At 36.9% G+C, this 21,773-nt stretch overlaps 1 protein-coding gene across 2 annotated transcripts in view; it reads left to right on the top strand.

Annotated features, from left to right (window-relative positions):
- CLINT1 (clathrin interactor 1) overlaps nt 1-21,773 on the top strand; it is a 53,759-nt gene that overhangs the window by 11,660 nt on the left and 20,326 nt on the right. For both annotated transcript variants that reach the window (XM_072872090.1, XM_072872089.1), the window contains exons 2-5: nt 16,402-16,506; nt 17,173-17,269; nt 18,797-18,905; nt 19,805-19,969. In XM_072872090.1, coding sequence (XP_072728191.1) covers nt 16,402-16,506; nt 17,173-17,269; nt 18,797-18,905; nt 19,805-19,969 — 476 coding nt within the window. The remainder of the gene's footprint in view (nt 1-16,401; nt 16,507-17,172; nt 17,270-18,796; nt 18,906-19,804; nt 19,970-21,773) is intronic.

The following is a 21,773-nucleotide window of genomic DNA, read 5'->3' as shown; positions in this document are numbered from 1 at the left end:
GATAACGGTGACTGCTTTTTATTCTTACAGATGCTTGTAGCAGGAAAAACATAGTAATTCAGGGTTATTAAAGGGTGAACAATCTGAAGTAGGAAAAGATTAGACTTGTTTTAAAACAATTCTTTTGGTTAATTTACTGGCTGCAGTATAATAAGCTGAAAACTAAGTAATTGTGCCATTCCTAGGAACTGTATTTGAATTGATTTAAATCCTGTGCAAGTATTTTTTCCCAATGTGTTCTTGGAACAGTGATGTTTGCTTTCCTCATGCACTTTTTTCCTTTTCCATGTAGTAATTATTCTGGCATGGTTTAGTGAGAAACTTCAGTTTTGTCTTTCTAAAGAACCACCTAAAATCAAAGACTTGTTCATGGCAAACAAAACTAAAACATCATATTCCAGTAATAGTCCTAGAAGACAGTAAATAGTAATAAAACTTGACAGGGCAAGGGGTAGTGGGCACAAATTAAAACACATCAAATTACATCTGGACAGAAGAAAACTCTTTTTTTTTTTTTTTACTGTGAGGGTGGTCAAACACGGGAGCAGGTTGCCCAGAAATGCTGTGGGGGCTCCATCCTTGGTGATATTCAGAACCTGTCTAGACACAGTCTTGGGGAACCTGCTCCTGCTGAGCCTGCTTGAGCAGGGTGGGTGGGCTAGGAGGTCACAAGAGCTCCCTCCCAGCCTCAGCCGTTCTCTGGTTCTGGCTCAGCTCTCTGCAACCGTAAGAGTTCTTTACAGAATACTAAAATGAAGATCAGCTAGAATATATAAAATGAAAATGGACGGAGAAGGTACGGCAGCCCTGTATTTTCTAACACTCAGTTTTTGGGGGAAAAAGCCATTTTACTATTTCTGCCAGTGGAAATACCATGAGTGACACAAATTGCATTGTGCAGCCCTTCTATAGTGTTTCATGTGCCATGAGCCTCATCTATAATTCTTGTATCAGTTGAACTATTTTGATGTGTTTTTGATTATATATGGTGTACTTATCTCATGTAATAAGATTTTATAGACTAAATAGTGGGGAAATGGCTGATTGTCAGAACTGGTTGTCAACATAACTTTATTATGATTATACTATATTAATTTGATCAGGAGATGCCAACTAATTTAGTGGGAGGAAGGCCTCCTCTAGTTGGTGAAGGGAAAAATAGTTCTTATAGGTCTATTGGATGAGATGTACATCTTTTACAAAGCATATCTGTCTTGGTTTAAGACAGATTTTAGAAAACTGAAGAATAAGGTGGAACCTGAAATATTTTTCTTTCAGAAAACTTCGGATAAATCTGTTCTGTCAGTGTCCCATTTTAAAACAGTGTGGTTAGCAGGACTCCATTATAGGCCAAGCACAAAATAACACAGGCATGGCTGAACGGATGAGCAGTATGCTGAAGAAGACTTTTTCAGACCAAATTAACAAGCAAACTGTGTCCATCAGTCAGTCCCAATGAACTGAAAATTCAGGACTAAAGGCGTGAGGGCAGAGCAAGAACAGGAAGAGAACTGTGTTGCTTGATATCCTCCCACCCCCTGTGGATTGCGGAAAGGCGATGTGGGCAGGAAATGTGACAGCAGTGGGTGACTTCATGTATCCTATGTAGGTTAGATACACATTGCATCAGCATCTTATGCTGAGAACAGTACACATTTAGATGATCAGTGACTGATTCACCAATGAGCTAGTGAAAAAGACAGAAGTGGTAAGCCTTGACTTGATCCTGAGCCGTGCATTGATTCCAATTCAGGATATTACTTTCAGAGCCACTCTGTAATAGTGAACATAAAGCACTTGGATTAAAAGTCCTTTTGTGAGTAACAGAAGCATAAAGAAAAAATGTTTTGGGGGGCATTTTTCAAAAAGGTTGCTTACATAAAAATTAGGATTTTTTTTTTTAAAAGAAGCTTTCAAGGGCATGCTGAAGGTGGAATCCTTGCAGGTGATGTTGAGATAGAGAAAATGCTATATTGGTGGCTCATAATGAAAATGTTACTGCTTCTCAAAGACAGTGATGAAAAAGAAACATCATTGGTGAAGAGGAGGGTTAAGGAAATAATTCAAAGCAAAAACATGGGTTTCAGAAAGCTACAATGTCCGTTTGAAGAAAATGCAAAGTGTAGAGTTGCTGGTCATTCTCATGTAAAAACAAAAATGAGACAGTTGAGCAAGTTTGAAGAACAACTTGTGAAAGGCATACAACCTAGTTCAAAACAAATTGGAAGCAAGAAGTCAGAGAGCGCCTTTGGGGCCACTAGATGCTGAAGGAGCACTGGCAAAAGGTGAAGGCGTAGCAGGAAATCCCCCTGAATTCTTTGCCCATAGCTGTAAACTGTTGGATGCTCACAGCTTGTTCTGCAGAATTATCACTGCATACTTGTCTTTACTTTTTTATACCATATAATAGGCATCTTTTGACACTGTCAGAGATTACCATACTGAACGGGTTTCCCCTTGCATGGCCCTGCTTATGCTAAAGAAGTACAAAGTACTCACTGGGAGACTGTGAAGTCTTAATTGCACTTTAATTTGTAAGATGTTGAATTTCTTGTTCTTACTTGTTAGCAAGGTGAGGTGCAGGGAGAGGCTTAGTTTTTTTAATAGCTTCCTTCCTGGGAAAACGGAGATACTCTTGGAGACAGTAAAACACAAGTTTAAAGGGCCTTGATTGTGTTACTCTTATGGCTGTGTATAGTGGAGTCCAGAAATAAGGTTCTTGCATCCATACTCCATGTAGTCTTACTTAATTTAAGGAAGACACTGTCTTTGTCTGACAGATGTAATAGTCTTTTCTGGATTGGATTTCAGTATTGGATATGAAAGGAAACACTGCAGGTGCATTAGAGCTATTGAGTGTAGCAGGTATTGTAGCACTGCATAGAATAGTGGAATAGTTCTTGTTTTCAGCTTCAAATAGTAACCAAGCAGACTGTAAGGAACCGATTTTGAGAAGAGAAGCTGATCAGCTTTTCTGTAGTGACATCAGTATTCATTTTCTAATTTTATTTTAATAGTTTTCAGGAAATAAAAGGCCTGAAATCTGATGTTGACATTGTGGAGTTTTGCAAACAACAGCAACTATAGAATTAATTCCAGTGTGTTTAGAAATAAGATCAGTAAATGATAACATGGTTCACTTCAGAAGAACAAAGATGAAGGTAGTAGTCTCAAGTGTCTGTCTCTCTCCTACTGAATACCTCCTGCATAGCAATTCCACTGAAAGACACTTGAATAAATGAAGAGGAACAACTGGTTATGAGCCTGCAATTTGATAACTTTGTGTAAACTGTTGCTTCCTCTTCCTTTCTCCTACTCTGAAAAGTGCAGTGCAGCTTCTGCCTCAGTCTTAAGACATTTTCCAGGATACAAGGCTGTATTAAAACAGCAGTTGAAGGTTTTCTTGTTTACTTGCTTCACCTACTTGGACCATACTTCTAGATTCTGTTGTTGATGAGATACACGTCTCAGGCTTTCTTAGGTAACATGATGTTAATACTTTGCTACACCACAGATGAAATGTGGAGCTGTACAGAGTCATAGCTCTGTAGTTGAAGGTAGAAGGAAACTGCACGCCCTTCAAAACTAGTCTGGGCGTTAGGGATAGAGTGCAACTTGTGTTGTAAAAGTTGGGTGTGTTTGACATGTATGGTTTATGTGCAGTTGGGATGCTGTTGTCTGACTGGTTGCCTTGAGCCTGAAGGGGCAGGGAGAGGAGGTGGCAGGAATTAGAGCCCTCGGACAGGCTGTAGGAAACAAGGGTAGTGCGCTTTCAGAGCGGGACTTCAGACAGATCTGGTAACCTTACGTGTACCTTGCCTGGGGATCTGATCAGAAAACAGCTTATAACAGGTGTTTACTGTTGGCTTAGAGGAGTTGTCTATACTACGGTTTATTCCTCTCAAAATGGTTGCAGAAGATGATTGATATTGCAAAGTCCGGGGGTGCATGGGATGTCGCAGTGCCAAGGTGATTATATAGTAGCAGAGAATGATCAGTTTGCGTGTTAAAAGCTTCAGTGCCTGCATTGTTTAAACTTTAATCATCCCTCCCTAGTGGAACAGCTAGCATGTGTTTAGAGTAATGCTTAATTTGTAATAAATTTGGAATTAGGGCAATGTTTTAATGGTACTCAGCTTTCAATGAAGGGATAGCTGAAACTACAAGGATCATTAAACATGGTCCACTAATGTTGGAGGTGTGTGTTTTTTGGCAATATTGAAGTCTGTATTATTACATGTGCATTCTTCTGTCCACACCAAATACTCTGTCAGTTGACAAATATTTGAACCAATTCTTTGAGTAAGGAAAGGATTATTTAGAATTCAGTGTAATTAGTAACACTGAATAGGTCTGCGCCATTCATACGTGTAGTAACTACCAGGCAGTGTTCCAGCTTTTCGGAGTAAAATATCTTATCTGTAACTATTCAGCTAATATACTTCAAGCATGTATAGCATCAGGAGGTTTCCTTGAACAGTTGTTGCATTACTGTAAACTTAAAACTGTTACATTCTCTTCATGGTGTCAGAAAACCCTAGTACGAAGTTTTTTGGTGAACACATTTCACATGACTAGTGAGCGAACAGTTAGAGCGCAGAATTGCAGAAGCTTTAGAGGCTTGTCAAAGGAGTGGTATCTTTGGGGATCATATTAAAGCGCTAATGGCACAGCTCTTATGACACTCTGAAAACTTAAGGTTTGTTTTGGGAGCAGGAGGCATGTCTTAAGTACAGAGGTCATTACACAACATTCTGGAGGGTTTGGAGTGTCATAGCTACTGGTAGAGTATTCTTTTTACTGCGAGCTTGGTTTTTTGGTTTCTTTTTTCTATTTCCCTCCCTATCTTCCTCCTCCATCCAAGGTTGCTCTAAAAATTTTTAATGGTCAAAAATAGGACATCTGAGGTACACAGGTGGGTTGAAGTTACACAGCTTCAAAGCTTACTGTTGCCTCGTGTTGAGAGTAACTACAAGTTGCTTGTCCTCTGAAAACTTTTACCCATTTAATTCTTGTTTTGAAAGAAGGGTAAGACCTCATTCTTCTGGTAAATACTTCTCTCTCAACATTGAAGTATTGTGCCTCAATCCTGAAAGCTCACTGGCTGGGAGTATTTGTGAGTCCCTTTATCTGTTGAAGGTTTCTGTACACACTTAAAATACTTGAGCTGTGGGCTTGAATATGGTATCTTGGAATTGGTGCATACAAAGAAGGAGGGAGCACTAGATACCTTATTCAGAAGGTGGCTTATGCAACATGTTATAAACACCTGAAAGGAGCTTTTATTTCCAGGGAAAGTTACTCTTGAAGTTATATGAATGCAACAAAGTACAAATAAAACAGTTGGTTGGAGGGTGTAAGCTATGGTGAAGAGTGTTTCAGTCTCCCTCTCCCAAAATAATGTATTTAAATTTCAGTTTTCTGTTATAATTGTCTAGCAGTGTTTATTGGGATTAACTTTTTTGTGCTGGTATTTTATTCATATAAAAAGCACTCTACGGAAAGTGTGTTTGTAATTAGATTTCTCTTGTTCTTTGTCCTACTTGGTTAAACATTTGTTTTCAGTGTAAGTCATGTTACCTGATTGGATTACAGATATGGAAAAATTAAAGATGCAGCACTTGACGGAAAATATGTAGTGGCTCTTGCTGAGTCTTGAAGGAGGAAGTGCAGTCTGACTGAATTCTGTAAAGAAATGTAGTTAACTCTAAAAAATATTTTTAAAATTTTTGCAGCTTGTTTGTTACAGAAGAAAAAATCTGAGGGGTAAGGAGCAGAGTAGCAAAGTAAGTCTGAGGACTGAGCAAAAATAAATCTAGTCATGTGATGATAGCGTACATATGGAAATCTCTTCAGTTCTGTTAGTTGCAAAAGGTTATCCAAGTTTTGTAATTCCACCTTGTTCTTGACTATATGGCTGCTATTGTTTAAACATGGTGTATTGAACTTTGAAAGCAATTAAATCCACAGGAATAGGAGCTACGAAGCAGTGACTTCAATCTGATAAGCCAGATGTATGCTCACATGAGTGCAAGGAGACTGAAAACTTGCAAAGGGCAGTAACAGTGTTGCCCTTCTGTCTGAATCAAAACCAGCGTTGCTCTTTTAGCATGTAACTATCCCACCAAGTGTCAAATGTTGCCTGAAAGGCAGCTTTTTTTCCACTTGTTTGTGAAATTGGTTTTCATGCTTGAGATAATCGGATTTGTCACAAGAATGGTTTAGGTGTAATTGTACTCTTAATTTCAACTAAAATTTGAACTAAAAAATGTGACCTAAAAAGTAATACTGAAGAACAATGGAAATACTATTGTGGTGTTCTTACAATGTAAGTTAAAAGGAAGTATTTTGATTCATTCTACTTGCTGGAGTATACCATTTATTTTGGTAAGTCACCTTTTAAAGCAGGTTTTTTGAACAAAGTATAATAAGCAAAATTACAACACTTAGTAAGCCTTTAAAAATGGAACTGCAGAAATGTGTATTTGAAGTGAAGATAGTCTAATCATTGAAGATTAGAGGATGCTAACTGAAGAATGTTAGAGTGGGTGTTTGGAACCAAAACATCCCATAAAGAATGGGGAAGTAAAGAAATAGGCCTGGGCTTTAGGTGAAGAAATACCTTATATAAAGGTGGTACAAAACCACAGTCAATAGTATTAACATGACAAAATCCTCAATGAGTTTGAGAAATTATTTACCACCACATGTTGCCACACTATAATTGTTGACAAATTAAGATATTTAAAGCAGCCATGTATCTGTTGGTGTAAACCACAAGGGATGGTTTTATGTAAGACTATGAAAGGATTAATACTTACATACTGCAGGGAATCTGCAGTAGGAGAGATGAAATCAGTCTTAAATCACCTTGGGGGGGAAGCGTTCGTTCCTTGCACAGATATGCTTTAAAACTACCATGTAATTAGTCACCTCATGTTCCCAACATCTGTAAAAACTACTTCAGCTGTAGCATAGCAATTATAAAAACATTAAGAATGTAGCAAGCTGCAATTGGGTAACTTTTGAGAGGGGGGAAGCTTTGAAAAGGAAGACTTCAGCAGTGTGCAGTGGTGGATTCCGTAAGTGAGAGATCTTCTGAGTTCTCTAACAGGCTTCAATTTAATTCTTAAAGTCACTGTTCTTTTTGAAAGTGTGTGTGGTGGATTTTGGGTTATCTTGTTTACTTGGTAGTCTTTTGTGATTAGAAGTTGTAAGGCACAGGAAATAGCTTTATAGTTCCTTCCTCCCACAAGTCGTAATTCATATGTGGCCATCAGGATGTTTTTCTTGGCTTATCTCTTTCTGTGCAGTTTGCCTTGCACATCTGCCACATAAATTATGAAACTGTTAACTTGAAAAGCTGAAAATGTATTTCAGATCCTACTGTACTGTAATGAAGATGGTATCGTTGGTCAGAAAGAGCATAATTGCAACTCGTATAGAAGTAATGCTTCTGTAATAATACCCATGTACTAAATTGATTGGTGTCATATTTGTAATGCTTCTGAGGAGTGGCTTAAAAATAAGTAACTTCAAATGGTCAAGTATCAGCTAATGTTGCGCTGTTACCTCTGTGTAACCTGAGGTATTTCACCAGGCATTTTGGCAGATGGGTACCCATCTGTTTCTTCATTGAATGTGGACTGCTGGCTTCATATTTGGTATCCATATGTTTCATCTGTAAGGCTCTAAATCTAAGCTGTGTGTTTTATAACAAAAGTGACATTACTGACAGGAGCAAAATACAAATGCATTAAGTTTGTTACATGTTTTTTAGTTAGTTTGTCTTCAAACAAGCAGAGAGATGCTGTCTGAGTTTGAATATATGAGTTCACTGAGGGGAAGAGCAGCACCATCTTTATTTTGAAGGCAATTAATATATTTTTCTCTGAGTAATTGTTAGTAACATTAGGTACGTAAATTCCTGAATGTCCATTATATTGTTTGGGAAAACAAGTGGATAAATGATGTCTTATGTTTCTGCCCTCTGTCTGTAAACCAGTCTGCATGTTGATCTTTCTAAGGTAGTGACAGACTGTCACAGGGCAGTGAAATCTGGTGCTGAAATGCATCTTTCAGTTTGACTTTGTCTTAAATCCTTTCAGTTTCTTGAAACACAAATTTGGACCAGTGATCAGATTTAATCCTTCAGAGCTTGAAGGAAGTGATGCTAACAGAAATCGGTGGAATTAATGTATGATGCCCCTTTTTGTGAGGTGCTTCTTGCATGGTGTGCTGGCTGCTAGTGGTTTGGGAGGTGGTGCTATGTGGATTGGGATCGTTTCTTTTTTAGCTCACCAGTTCAAATGCTCTGTTGAAAGTATTTGATGCCCAGATGGATAAGTATTAAATGATTTCTTTTTAATTGGAAAAAATGTTTCTGGAAACTAATTAACAATTTAATAGATGCCAAGATTCCCACACCTGCGAGTGGGGGAGATGTATCCTGTACTCAGATGAGTTGCGTAGCTTTTTTATTTACTGTGTGCTCTCAGTAGTTGAAACTAACTTCTGCACACAGTTTAAAAATGGATCATTTAATGTTAAAATAACTTTTTAGCATCTCAGTAGGCTTTCTATTTCCACTCCTGCTTTACAGGAACCTTTTAATCTAGATACTAAAAACAGTTTAGATGCAGGACTCATAGAAGATGAATGGTGGGGATAAGATGGTGTGTTCCCTCCCCTCCAAAGGCTTTGTCTTAAATGCATGTGTGTCTGTGGGTGGGGGTCTTTTAGATAACCGTATTGTGAAAATGTTACTGGGGTCTGCCTTATCTCTTCTCCAGATGTTGAATGTTCACTTTGCTCGTATTATTTGATAGTGCATTCGTTCATTCTTTTACAAAAAAACAAATATGGGTGCAGTCTCAAACTTGTAAAAGCAAAGCTACATTATACATATATTTTTGCCTTAAGTTGTCAGCCCCTGTACTGATTTTGGGGAAATCTGAAAATAAATTGCTGCTGTTGTGTTTGGATAGTATTCCTAAAACATGCATCATGGATCAGATGAACGACAGCTAGTCCCTGTCTTGTCTTATAGTGGAAGACTGCTAGCTTCTCAGCTGAAAGGGAGCAGACGACCCAACTGTTAGGAGAAAATAAGCTGCTGGAAGACAAAGCCAGCACTTTAACTGTAGGAGCAGAGCATTAGCTCAGCCTCCAGATGTAAGTTACTGCTGCTTTTGTTCAGAGGTTTATGTTGAAGCTACCACCGTGCTGGTAACAAACCATCCATGTGAGAAAGCACTCCTGTTCTTATCTGTGTGCCTTTCCATAAAAATCGTAGCGATGTTTAGATGGAATATGCAAGATGAATAAATGAACCAGCTGTGTATGTTCTTCCTTATTCAGTTAGAGTTAAAGTGAGCTTTCCTTATGCTGTAATTTAATGGTTTCTTAACTATTTATTTTTCAGACTGCATTTATGATCCTGTCTGGTTGGACAATGCAATCTATTAATTTTTAAATCCAAGAAGCACAGCGTAGAGCTGTGTAAGTGTGTTCTTATTGGGTTTTGTCCATGTGGACTTTAGGGACTGTTACTGTAACAATCTCCTTTGCTATGTCACCAAGTGAGGTGATGAGGTTTCTGTCTGAGTCAGTATCATCTGTTCTGTTATGGACTGAATTTAAAGTTTGCTTTGCTTTTATTCACTGTGAAAGTCACAGGAAATGTGCAGAAGACTTTCTAAAAATAAAGAAGCTGGTAACAAAATTACAGAAAGTGATATTAAAGCATTAGTATATGAGACTGCCTATTGAAAGGATAGTGTTAAACACATAGTTATTTAAAAGCTAGAATTATATTGTGTCTGTTTTGGTACCTTAAATAACGAAAGGTTAAAACATTTATTTCTTGCAAGACTTGGTACCATGCTACATAGTGCTGTACAGTAACAGAGCTTCTGTTTTCTGCTGGTCATCCAGACCCCTCCCCCTCTAAGAGACTAATTTTTTTTTCTTTAAAAATATAATTTATTCCATGTTGCTATTTGTTTGAATAGCTTTAATGTTCAAACTATATTTATGATAGACATACATGTATATAACGCTTGAATTTTTTTTCTACTGTACTTAGACTTTAAGCAGATATTTGCAGAATGGTGTCTCATTGGAAACTGTTAATGGTGGTAAAATGTAGAAAGTTTCTCATCTCAGCTTTTAGTATTTTAGTGTTCCCAGCTGTAAAATTAAAAAAAGGAAAACAGAAGGTGCATAATCCAGTGATGTCCTTGGAGTAATAGTTAAAGGCATAATATTATGCACATAGGAGTCCCATGTATACATGATATTGTAATTGGTTTGAAATATACGTTGACAAAAACTTTTTAACTGTGTAACCAGGTTTCTTGTTCCTGCTGCTCAGTCCCTCCGCACAGTGGGCAGCTTCCCAGAGGTTTTCGAAGTGTTTCTAATTAGGCTTACCCTGTCCAATCCAAGACCTTTATCATCACTATAAAGAAACTGTTGTAACGTACCCTTTCTGTGACTTCTGTTTATTTTAGTTTTCACAAGATTAGACATCGCATTTCACAGATCTTCTGTGGATCTAATGTCCAGAATTGTACTTGTGTCCTCAGTGACACCACCTACATCAATAGCAACTCTAATCCTAATGGTGCTTTTAATGGAGTGGTCTGACTCTTGCCCCAGGGCATATTCAAGGCTTTTAAGTTTGTGCAGAAACATTGACAAAGGTCTGATAGGCTTTCTGATTCTTTAATATGTTTTAAAGCAAGTTCAATTCTGGATGGATGGATATTTATTATTCTTTCATTACGTTTAATGTATAAATACCTTCTTTTCTCATGGCACTTATTTTCTCTATTGCAGGTTCCCTATCCACATGCTGTTTGAAAGTTTCTGCATGTTTAAGATTCTGCTGCTATTTGAGCAGTAATACGAAATGTTAAGTTTACATGTCATTTGAAAATCTGAAACTTTGTGAGATATAGCTCTCTACTCCTTTCCTGCTGAACGCTTGTCTTAAGAATACTTCAAAAGAACATTGCTCCCAAAATCTAGCAGTGAACTGTAAGCTTCCTTTGAGTTGTGATTTCATGCACTTGAATGTCAGGGTGATGAGGGAACAGAACACCACTGACCATGGAAAAAGTCTGGAAGATATAGGAGATGCTGGAGAGCGTGAAGTGGAAATACGTAACTGTGGCGTTCTTTTGGGAAGATTGTGGGCATTGAACTATTTACTCTTACTAGTGCTATATGCTGCATCCAAGGTTCTAACTGAAGTGTTGAATCAAGTGCACAAAGACAAAAATTGTTGCACCTTTTTCTTCAGCAGGATTGCTGGTAGTGTGTGTAAATCATTGTTATGAAACGTTATGTGAGGGTTAACCTTAGAGTTTGGTGGTTAATTTTAGAGTAGAGATTAGCTGAGAAAATAGACTCCTTCAATTTCTGTTGCTGACTATGTTCAGAGCCTCATGTTTCCGCATCCATGTTTCCAAAGTGTTCCTGGTTCAAGGGATATGATATAGAGAGATTTAGGGTTTTGGGTTGGTTGGTTTTTTTTTTTCAGTGATTCAGAACCAGCAATGATTGATGTGGGATAATTAGTTCAGACACAACAAAACTGGTTGTAGTGTTACCAATTGGAAGGTATTACTAGAAGCAGTATAGTTATAGTTGTGTAATATTTTATAGATGATTATAATCTCCTAACAGATAATTGAGCTGACTTCAGTTACAGCATATGAATCTGTAGAGAACACCTTGTGGTCCTGAACAATTAAAAATCTTTACTCTGAAACAAAGGTTTCAACTCATGGTGTTGTGATTATTTAATTTTTTAATAGAATGTTGGGTGGAAAGACAATGATTTTACTTTCCTGGCATAAAAGTGATTTTTTAAAAAAATTTTTTTCTTGGTCTGGAAGAGGAAAACTTTCATTTTCAGTATTTATTTTGTGGCTATTTTACAGAAAAAACACTGAAGAAGTGCCGATATGTTACTGAGAGCAGAGTACACCTCATCCTCACTAATATTGTCCTTCTGAGCATTAGTAGCTTGATTCATGTATTCCTATGTAAGGTCAGAAGCCCGAGCAGAGTAGCCAAAATACAGCTATCAGAGCCTTATACTGGAGTATGTTGAAATCAAACACAAATAGAAGTTTCCTGCAGATATATTTATCACTTACTAGTGTTTGTGTGTATTTATGCCCACATTGTGGGTTACATTCAGTATCCACTGCTATGGAGGGGAGGATGGGACCCCTCTTACAGTATGCCTTAAAGTATGCCATCTTGTGAAGTGTTCCTTCAGTCTGGAAGGCTTTATTTTCAAGCAGGCCATCCACAAGCTGCCTTTCATTTCCGTGTTTCAAAGAATAGTGCTCAGAGGACAATCTCAGACCTGTAGGATTTTTATCTTCTTATGCCTGAAAGCTAAAGTGCTTTTCAGACTGTTGCAACTGTAAGGGTTGAAGCGGCAGATACTTGGTAAACTTTTTGACTGGACCTTGGTAGCTTCTCTGAGTTTTATATGGGTAGTTTTATATGGGTAGGTACAGAACTTCTTGTCCCCGCTTGCTTGTCTGCCTGCTCTCCCTAACACCAACTAAACATTTTTAGCTCAAATTATACGTTTGAGGTATGTGCAATACTTCCTCTCACCCCTCACATCCCTCTCCTCTCCCCCTCTTGCTTATATTCTGGGGTTTTTAGCACACTATAGGATATGGCACCTGGATCCAGATGGTAGCTTTATCTCAATTTACAAATCTCAAAATGTAACTTAGAACAAAATGTGAAGCTATTTACAATTGGTTGAATCCTTTGAAAGATTTTTCTTTTAAAAATGCCGACAAAATTGTGGACAAAGTAGTATTTTGGGGGTATTTCATCTATGGTACATCTATTCAGTTTTAAACTATATTTAACATATTTTGTAAAATCTAGGTAAAACTTTTAACTATATGTATATATTTTTTTAAGAGGAAGTGTGTCTTATTGTCTGATGCAGTCAGAGGTGATCAGATATTTATAACTGTTACCCACTGGCTTTTCAATAGCAATGTCCATTTATTCATGTGGAGGAATTTAGTCTCAAACTTGAGCTACCCATTTAGTGTTGCTATAATTGTAGATGCAAACATTTAAAGTGGAGCGTTTTCTTGCAAGAAATTAAAAGCTAACATTTTGTTCACCATCACTGTGCTTATTGTTTCATAGAGATGTGACAGTGCCCTCTCTTGGCTTTTCTGAACAGTTTTTTTTTTTTAAAGAAACAATACTGAAATAACTTTTAAGGGATACAATAAAGAGTAAAAATCATCTATTGACACTAGTCTGTGATTTAATAGACTGAAAAGAAATGTAAGACACAAACAGAAAAGAATGCAACAGTTTGTAATGTTAATGTCAACGCATTTATTTATTTATTTGATGTGCCTTTATTTTGGATGTAACTTTCAAAATGTGTTTCATGTGTTTAATGTCTTTGTCCATGTCAAAAGTTTCTGTAAATGTGCTTGTCGCAAGATTCTGGTTGTGCAGGGTTTCAGTTAACGATTTGGGGTAAATCCAAGCGCAATCTTGCAGATAATAGGGTGCTTTAAACACTGACTGCGAAGATAACTTTGTCAGTCTTGACTGTTGCATGCCCATTTGTTTGCAGAGCAGGCTGTGTCCATGCAATCCGGCACGATTCCCTGGAAGCTGCCCAGTACAAACTAATCGGAGAGCCCCCCCTGGTGTCTGAAAGTGTCCTCGGATATTAAAGTTACATCAATCACAGGAAGTCTTGGCAATCAAGCTAGTCACTTTTTCCCTTCACATCTGGACGTAAATTATTTTTTTGTTGCAGAGGTCACAGGAATCATGGGTAGGGCATGGAATGAGGGCCATAGAAAACATGGGAAAGGAAGAATAAAACTGTATTTCCACCTTTTTAGAAATGGTTATTTTTAAGTGACCTGGAATGATGCCAAACTATACAACAGTTTTGTTGTGTTTTTTTTTTCCTTGAAGTTTACATTTGTTGCTGAATTAAATGTGGCTTAAAGATACTTTGTTTTGGAACGCTTTGTGCCATTAGAGCTCATCTTGGCATTTATAAAACAGCTTTCTCCTAGTTGCTGAGAACAATAACTTTACTGCAGGAGGGTTTTAGAAATAGAGCATGTTTCTGTACTTACAGGGGTTTAACTGCACCTTCTTTCTTTTGGCATTACCTAATTTCCCTTGTTTTCCTTCCATTTCCCCCTTTCAACCCTGATGCTGCTTTACACATGCACTTTGAGCTCTTCCACAGTTAATAATGGCATTTTTTTTTTTTACGATAAGTTTGCATCTTTTCATGCATTTTCCAGTCTTAAATTCTTTGCTCTAAGAAATGAAGGAAATGCTTCATTTTATGCCCCCCCCCCCCCCCCCCCCCCCCAACTCCCCATCAAGTCTCTCAAACAAGCGCTTAAGGAGGGGTTATAAAAACAAACAGAACCTTTCCATTCAACTCCCTGCCTTTCCTTGCTTGGACAAGGGAACTAGTGTGCTGAAAGCTGCAAAGCGCTGAAGCTTGTAGCTTTGGGGTTGTGTGGTTTTGGTTTTTGGTGGGTTGGTTTTTTTTTTCATTTTTTTGGTTGGTTTTTTTTGTTCCATGCATATGGGAAATAAAGATGGTATGAGTTTACGTTTGTATGTATGGTAAAGAAAATGTCAGAAACAGAAGCTTGAGGTGCATTTAGCATAAATGAATTTGTAAAACCTTAATTGCTGTTGCTCATAACTACTGCTGTGTTCCTACACGCTTTTTTTGTATAGATAGGTTCTGTTAGCTTGCTGATTATTTATTCAGTCATGTAGCTTATGTTCTCTTTAGACACAAAGTTGAATAAAATCGTACATCAGAATCTGACAGCAGGAATTCTCATGCTGAGAATCCAAGATTAAGTCCAGGAATTTTATTCTGTTTTAACAATTACCTTCTGTGTCTCCTTTCAGACTTAAGGAGATCTTATTCTTGTTTCTGCTGTTTATAACTCCTAGTTCCAAGATCTTTGCTATCCTTATGCCAAATAAAATTGAACGAGTATTGCTTGAATCCTGCCTCGTGCCAACTCCTGCATGGACAGAGGGATGACTATTAAGCATCTTGATTTTTCTTCTAATCCTTTCAGGTTCACAGGAGGTTTTTAAGCAGCAAATGCCTTCTCCACATCATATTATAATATCATTAGATCTCTCCTACTGTTTAATCAATTTGACTTTATGGTATGGTTTGTATGTTGAACATAGTCATCTTCCAGGGGTTTTTTTGGCTTCCGAAACTGGTTGTATGATGTACTTTGAAAATTTACTTAACTGTTAAAACTTTGGATATGATAGGTGTAAACATGTAATTCCTGGGTTATTTCAAATACACTGCAAAGTATGTAGGGAAAGCAGAGGCCACTAGGTTTCCTTTTACTGATGTTTCATTACTATTATGTGCCATATTGCTCCATAACTAGAGAGCTGTTTTTCAAACATTCTCTGTATGAATGATGGTTTGGGCCTGCTCACTCATCTTAAAATATAAGGAAAATCGTTGTGTTAACAAATGTACCTGGATGCTTTTAGGGGCACAGATGAGGTTGCTGGGCTTATAGTTCAATGTTACCAGTTTGAGAGATTTAAAAAAGAAATAAAAAAATCATATATTGACTACTTTAATATAACTGATGCAGAAAAATGGCTTCCTTTTTCCAGGGTTACGTTTTTCCGTGAACTCTCGTAGAGACAGCCTGAGCTCCTTATAGTGTTTGCATTGCTTTAATCGTAATACAGAGTGCTCTGCAGCTTTTCTTCTTTCGCTGTTTTCCCTTCATTAAATAAATTCAAGCTAGGAAACAGACTTCCTAGTGAATCTTATCTCCCTTACTTCAGTCTTCTGTGTGATTTTTTTTTTTAAAAAAACTAAAACCTGTTTGATACAGATATTCTTGAGTTTCACTTGTAGCACTCACCATTCAAAAAAAAAAATCTGCTTCTGACTGAGTTATAAAGCTTCTTGCAAATAACTATACACCATACAAACCTGTAAGCAAACCATGTCTGGTTGGGGAAGCTATCAGCTTTTACTCTAGTGGTTCGGTTTAGATTTTAATTTGACCAAAAGCCATTTTTACTGGACTGAATCCAGCTGTAATGTAACCCCTAGTTTCTCATCTGTATTCTTGAAGACTAATAGAATAGTAAAACCTTCTTAAAGATAACTTAAATGTGTTGTACAGTGTCCTCAGGGTAACTTCTGCACTAAAGATGTTTTCTTTCCCACCCTGTAGAGGTATCTCATTAAGTGAGATATGCACTAGTGTCATTATTAAGTTTTCATGTGTTTCTCAGTTTTGATGCTAATCTTCATGTGTGTTAATTTTTTTTCCTTTGCAGCACCAATGTGGTTATGAATTATTCAGAAATAGAGTCTAAGGTTCGAGAAGCAACCAATGATGATCCATGGGGACCTTCGGGGCAACTCATGGGAGAGATTGCCAAGTAAGTGATAATTTGGCTCAGTGATGAAGAAAAGAAAGGTGCATTTTATACAAGAATGTGAAATTTGCTGCTAAATCAACTCTGTGGTATGCTGACTGATAGACCTGAAAAGTTGCTGTAAATCAAGTCTTATTTTTTTAATGCATAATCTTATAAAGTATTGAAAACTGTCAAACAAAAAATGAAGTTGAAGTATTTTTTAAATTCTTGATTTTTATTTATGTAGCCTCATAATTCTTTCAATATATTTGACTTTTTTGTGTGTTTATTTTCAAACGGTTTTCTTGTGACTTTTCCAAATAGAGCAAAACATGTAAAATTCTTCCTTGAACTTTTTTCTGTTAAAACGAGTTTGGAAGTTGCGTGTTTGACTAGTTGCAGTGGTTATTAGGGTATTGATGTTAAACATTATTTTCTTTATAAATTAGTGAAGGTTCTTTTAGTGCCTCAGATTTTTAGAATTACTTTTTTTTCTTTTGTAGTACTGCTATGTAAATTGCTTCTATATGAGTAAGAAATAAGGATAGCTTTTTCCCTTATAATGTCATCAAATGTGAATGGGCTTAGATCAAGCCTGCCATCTACTGTCAGCCCTGAGTCTTAACAAGCTATTGTGGCAAACCATGGAGAATAAGATTTCTTTACTCCTTTTGTTTAATTCTTTAGGGCTACGTTTATGTATGAACAGTTTCCAGAACTTATGAACATGCTTTGGACTCGAATGCTGAAAGACAATAAAAAGAACTGGAGAAGAGTTTATAAGGTGTGTATGTATATGAACTGGAAGTATTGAAGACTTTGTGTTCGTCTACGAAGGACATAGTGCTCGTTGCTAGTATAATGTTGTGATGTGGTGTCTTGTTTAGATATTGCTATATCACTTACTCCACTAGCAACCTATAATTTCTTTCCTAACTGTATGCTTTATAATTCTGTTAGTGAAGTCAAAGACATCTTTCAAATTCTGTATATGAAAAAAACAAAATTTCTGGTTTTAGAAGTGTGTCAAAGACGCTACTTAACGAACATAATAGAGCGATTACATTTTGCTGATATTCAAGTATTGGGGTAGCATTCACATTTTGAATCTACCCAAAGGAGTTGTTATGGTGCTCCATGAGAAGCAGATGATAAGTTATTGTGCTATCAGGAAAAGGTTTTTGAAGGAATTCAAGAATAACTGAAATAAAATGGAAACTAATCTTAATTTTCTGCCAATTCATAATTCTCTAAAAATTGTAGTTTAGCTTTGAGTGGACCAAATTTTCTTGCCGATCTTATCATATGAGGCTTTTATATCCTACTTGTGTTTTGGAAAAAGAACTGAATCATTTGCATTTTTCTTGTCTTTGGCTAATTAGCATGGTACAGAAACTTTTTGCTTAAGATTATATCATGCTGCACTTAAAGTGGTGTTCAATGTTCACTGAATTATGCAAATATAACCTCATTTTTAGAACTGATGTATTAGACTAGCTTATATTTTGTTTTTCTTGATGCCAGGGTTGTAACAAGACAGAATTAATTCTAAGGCATGGTTTGTGCTTTTCACAGGTGCTTGATGTTTTGTATTCATAGTAATTGTTTTCCCTGACGTACAATATAAATTAATATTTAATGCTATCACACATAACTACTTAATGTTATAAAGACTGCTTGGAATTGCTTATCAGGTTTGGATAGGTTGAAATATAATGGTAGTTTTAACTGATAAAGGCACTACTTTGGAGAAAGTGCATTAATTTTTTTTCTAGATAGAAATCCTCAACATAAAAAATTGCGATTAAAGTACTATTTAAACTTCATTTGTTTTGTCGCTTGCTTAAAATTGTCCTGAAATGCAGTTTTGTGTATCCATTGCATCCTGCAAAAGGCTTCTTAAATTTCTGTAGGAGTTACTCTTCAGTGAAAACCATTGGAAAATTGTGAACAAAAGAGGCAAAAGAAAATGCTTCATTTAGCAGGGTTAATGTTTTTGCTTAAATTGCTACTGCTGTCCTTTTGAAATAAGCAGTAGCTGATGAAGGTAACTACTTGTGATTTAGTAATAACAAATCATAGTTTGACAAATACAGTTTTGATATTCTAAAGAGCAAAAGGTGTATGTGGGGAAAACGTGGGGTTTTTTTCTATGTGAACCCATATAATAAGCATTTATTTAAATAAGGGGAATGTCTTACTAACTAATTTGGGGAGGGGGGTAGGTTTGGTTTTCTATTGCCTTTTTTTTTAAAAAAAAAAAGATAGAGCTTTTGTTCATGCAATCATAAGGTGCTTTGTATTTTTATAGTCTTTGCTGCTCCTAGCTTACCTCATAAGGAATGGATCAGAGCGTGTTGTTACAAGTGCCAGAGAACACATTTATGATTTGCGATCCCTGGAAAATTACCACTTTGTAGGTGAGCAATAGAAAAATCTCATAAGCAAATTAAAACAGTAGTTGGAGTTGTCAGTCACCTGAACCAGCTTAGAAGCTTCCCCAGTCTAATTAGAATGTGACTGTTGCCAGTTGTGTGAAGAGTGCAGAATCCAAGACGTGGGACCCTAGAGTATTAATTAGTGAAGACAAGAACTTGCAGAAAAGACTGGCTAATAACAACAGAACCAACACAACATGAGTGTTCGGGTTTATATTAAAATATGCACTAGAGACTGGTCCCCTGTGGTGTCCATAAAGGAATAGCTTTAATCATATGGGAAGAAAAGGTTAGAGCTCCAAAACACACACATCTGTTTGAAGCTGGGGTTTTTTCCTCCCACCAAATAATATTTACAGTGCAAAGGCAGCAAGGCCAGTGTGTGTTTTGAATGTGAAAAAGGCTGGGAAAGGAGCACATTTAGCTTGTAGTACATCCCAACTGAAAGCAATTTTTCAAAAATTCAGTTTTGCAATGAGACTGAGTTCTTGCAATTAAACTTGCAAAAACTGTACTAAAAAGACTGAGGAAAAGAGGTTATATTTTGAAGGGTTACAATTGTTCAAGTGGAGAATATAACTTCTGTCTCAGTCTTTGTTAATCTTTTCAGTGTTTCAGCAGCGGTTAAATGTTTCTAAATACACCATTCAGTGAAAACTATCATTTATCCAAGGATGAAAATTTGTGTTGAAAGAAAATATTTGGTCCCTTTTAAACAAATGTAGTGGATCTTAGTAGTCATAAGATCTTTCTCTGACTGCTGTGTTCATAATTCAAATTTTCTTATCAGTTTGATGTTCAGTATTGCTGCCTCTGATTTATTTTTTCTTCCCTTTCCCCCTTCTTCCATCCATCGTGTCTACCCTGCATTACTTACACAGATGAAAATGGCAAAGACCAAGGTATAAACATACGCCAGAAGGTAAAAGAAATGGTTGAATTTGCTCAAGATGATGATCGACTTCGGGAAGAGAGGAAGAAAGCAAAGAAGAACAAAGACAAATACATTGGAGTTTCTTCGGACAGTGTTGGAGGGTTCAGATACAGTGAGTACTAGGCTTTCTTGGTCAAGGATTGACAATCTCGACTTTTAACTTGGCTTAGATAACACAGATAACTTAAGGAACTTCTAAGATGATCCTTTAGATGCTTTTTCTTTATATTTCTTTAACTGCCAGTGTTACTATTTTAAAAAATTTTGCACATTTTCCCCCACATACAAATTTAAATTACTTGCTTAAAAAAATCTGAGTTAATCTTTTTTAGATAATAAACTAACTAGAAACTTATACAAATGACATTAATGCATTGGCTTAGCCAAAACTTACCTGTCTTGTTTTTATCCATAGGCAGAGTCTCACTGTGAAATGAATGCTGCTGTAGCAGAAGTAGATAAATAAATGCCCTTGTAAGTCAGAGTTTCTTAGTCAGTCTTTAATTTAAAAAAAAAAAGTGATACTTTCCACCCACCACAGCACAAGAATTGCTTCACCCACTCCTGCCAACCTCCTTTAGAACCATGGGTTAATTTGGGTTAGGGCTTTTAGGGCAGTAATACTGTTTGGGTGAAACAATGTAAATATTATATGCCATTAAACTTTTTGGTTTCCCAAGTAGTACTGTTTGGACACTTGAAAGATATCTGTGGATTATCTGCATGGATTCTGATGTCTGTCAGATCTGACTTTAAATATATGCACTAAGTACTTTGTAAGTGATGGAGCTTATATGTCAGGAGTTTACCAATACAGTTGTTGCTGTCTCAGTTTGTGTGTTTTTAAAATCTTGTTTGACTAGTACTATAGGTCCCATGTGCTTTTTGAAGGAGGGCTCCCAGGGGTAATACCAAATTTACTTTGTGTAGACATGCTAAGCTTGCAGCTGGATGTTGGGTGCACAGCAGACCAGTATGCATGCTGAAAATTTGGTGCACCAGTGCTCATCCGTAAATTCTAGGGAATTGCAGCTGCCAGTGAAGAGGTCATAGCTAACACCAGAAAGGAAGTTCTAAACTTTTCCTTAAAAAAAAAAAGTGTATAATATATTTTTAAAAGATGTGTGTGAAGGATCACTTGGTCATCTGCTGCCTCATAAAAAAAATCAGAAAACTGGCCATCAGATTTTAAAAAATCAAAATTCCAAAAATTAAAGCATCTAGCCGTCACAAATCTCAGCCATCGTTGCACAAGGTGCAGTCCTATATTGAGCTTGGGTCTGGTACTTGCAATAGGACCTTCATTACTAAGGTCCTTTATTTAAAAACATACACACACAAACCAAACAAAAACAGAAAGAAAAAAGCCATCCAAATGCTGTTGACAGGTAGTCTGATGTACCCTGGCTTCTGGAAATAAATTCACCCATTTTGCCGAGGCGACCAGTGTTCTTCATGTGTGCAATGAGTTCTGTCAGACTACTTGCATCTTCAGCATAGTGTGTTTGTAAGATCTTGGCCTTAGAGGATGTAATGCCATCAGCTTGTCTTTGTTAAGAGAGGACACAGTTTTCTCTGACAGGCTTGGTTAGGTAAAGTCATGCAACCAGTACTATGTTTTGCTTATCAAGTCCAAGTGTGCAGCTTCCTCCTTGTTCCCCAGTCCGTGCCATAATATGTAGCAGGGATCTGAACTTGAACTGGCTTTTATGTCTGATGTATGTATCCCAGCATGTCATCCATAATCCAGCTGTCAGTCTTGAGATGTTTATCTATGTTTTCTTTGGCCTGAGTAAATCTTTGGCTGCTTCTATTAAGGGATGAGTCCCCAAGTCACAGTGGCACAAGGCTCTGGTTTTGCTAGAGTCAGTGACTTTGAGAGAAGGGTTTGGTATAAGATCTGAGTAGTAACTGTG

Source organism: Ciconia boyciana, chromosome 9 (assembly GCF_034638445.1).
Source record: "Ciconia boyciana chromosome 9, ASM3463844v1, whole genome shotgun sequence".
In the NCBI taxonomy this organism is placed as follows: Eukaryota; Metazoa; Chordata; class Aves; order Ciconiiformes; family Ciconiidae; genus Ciconia; species Ciconia boyciana.
The sequence above is the reverse complement of the archived record's forward strand: the minus strand, read 5'-3'. Positions and strand labels throughout refer to the sequence as shown.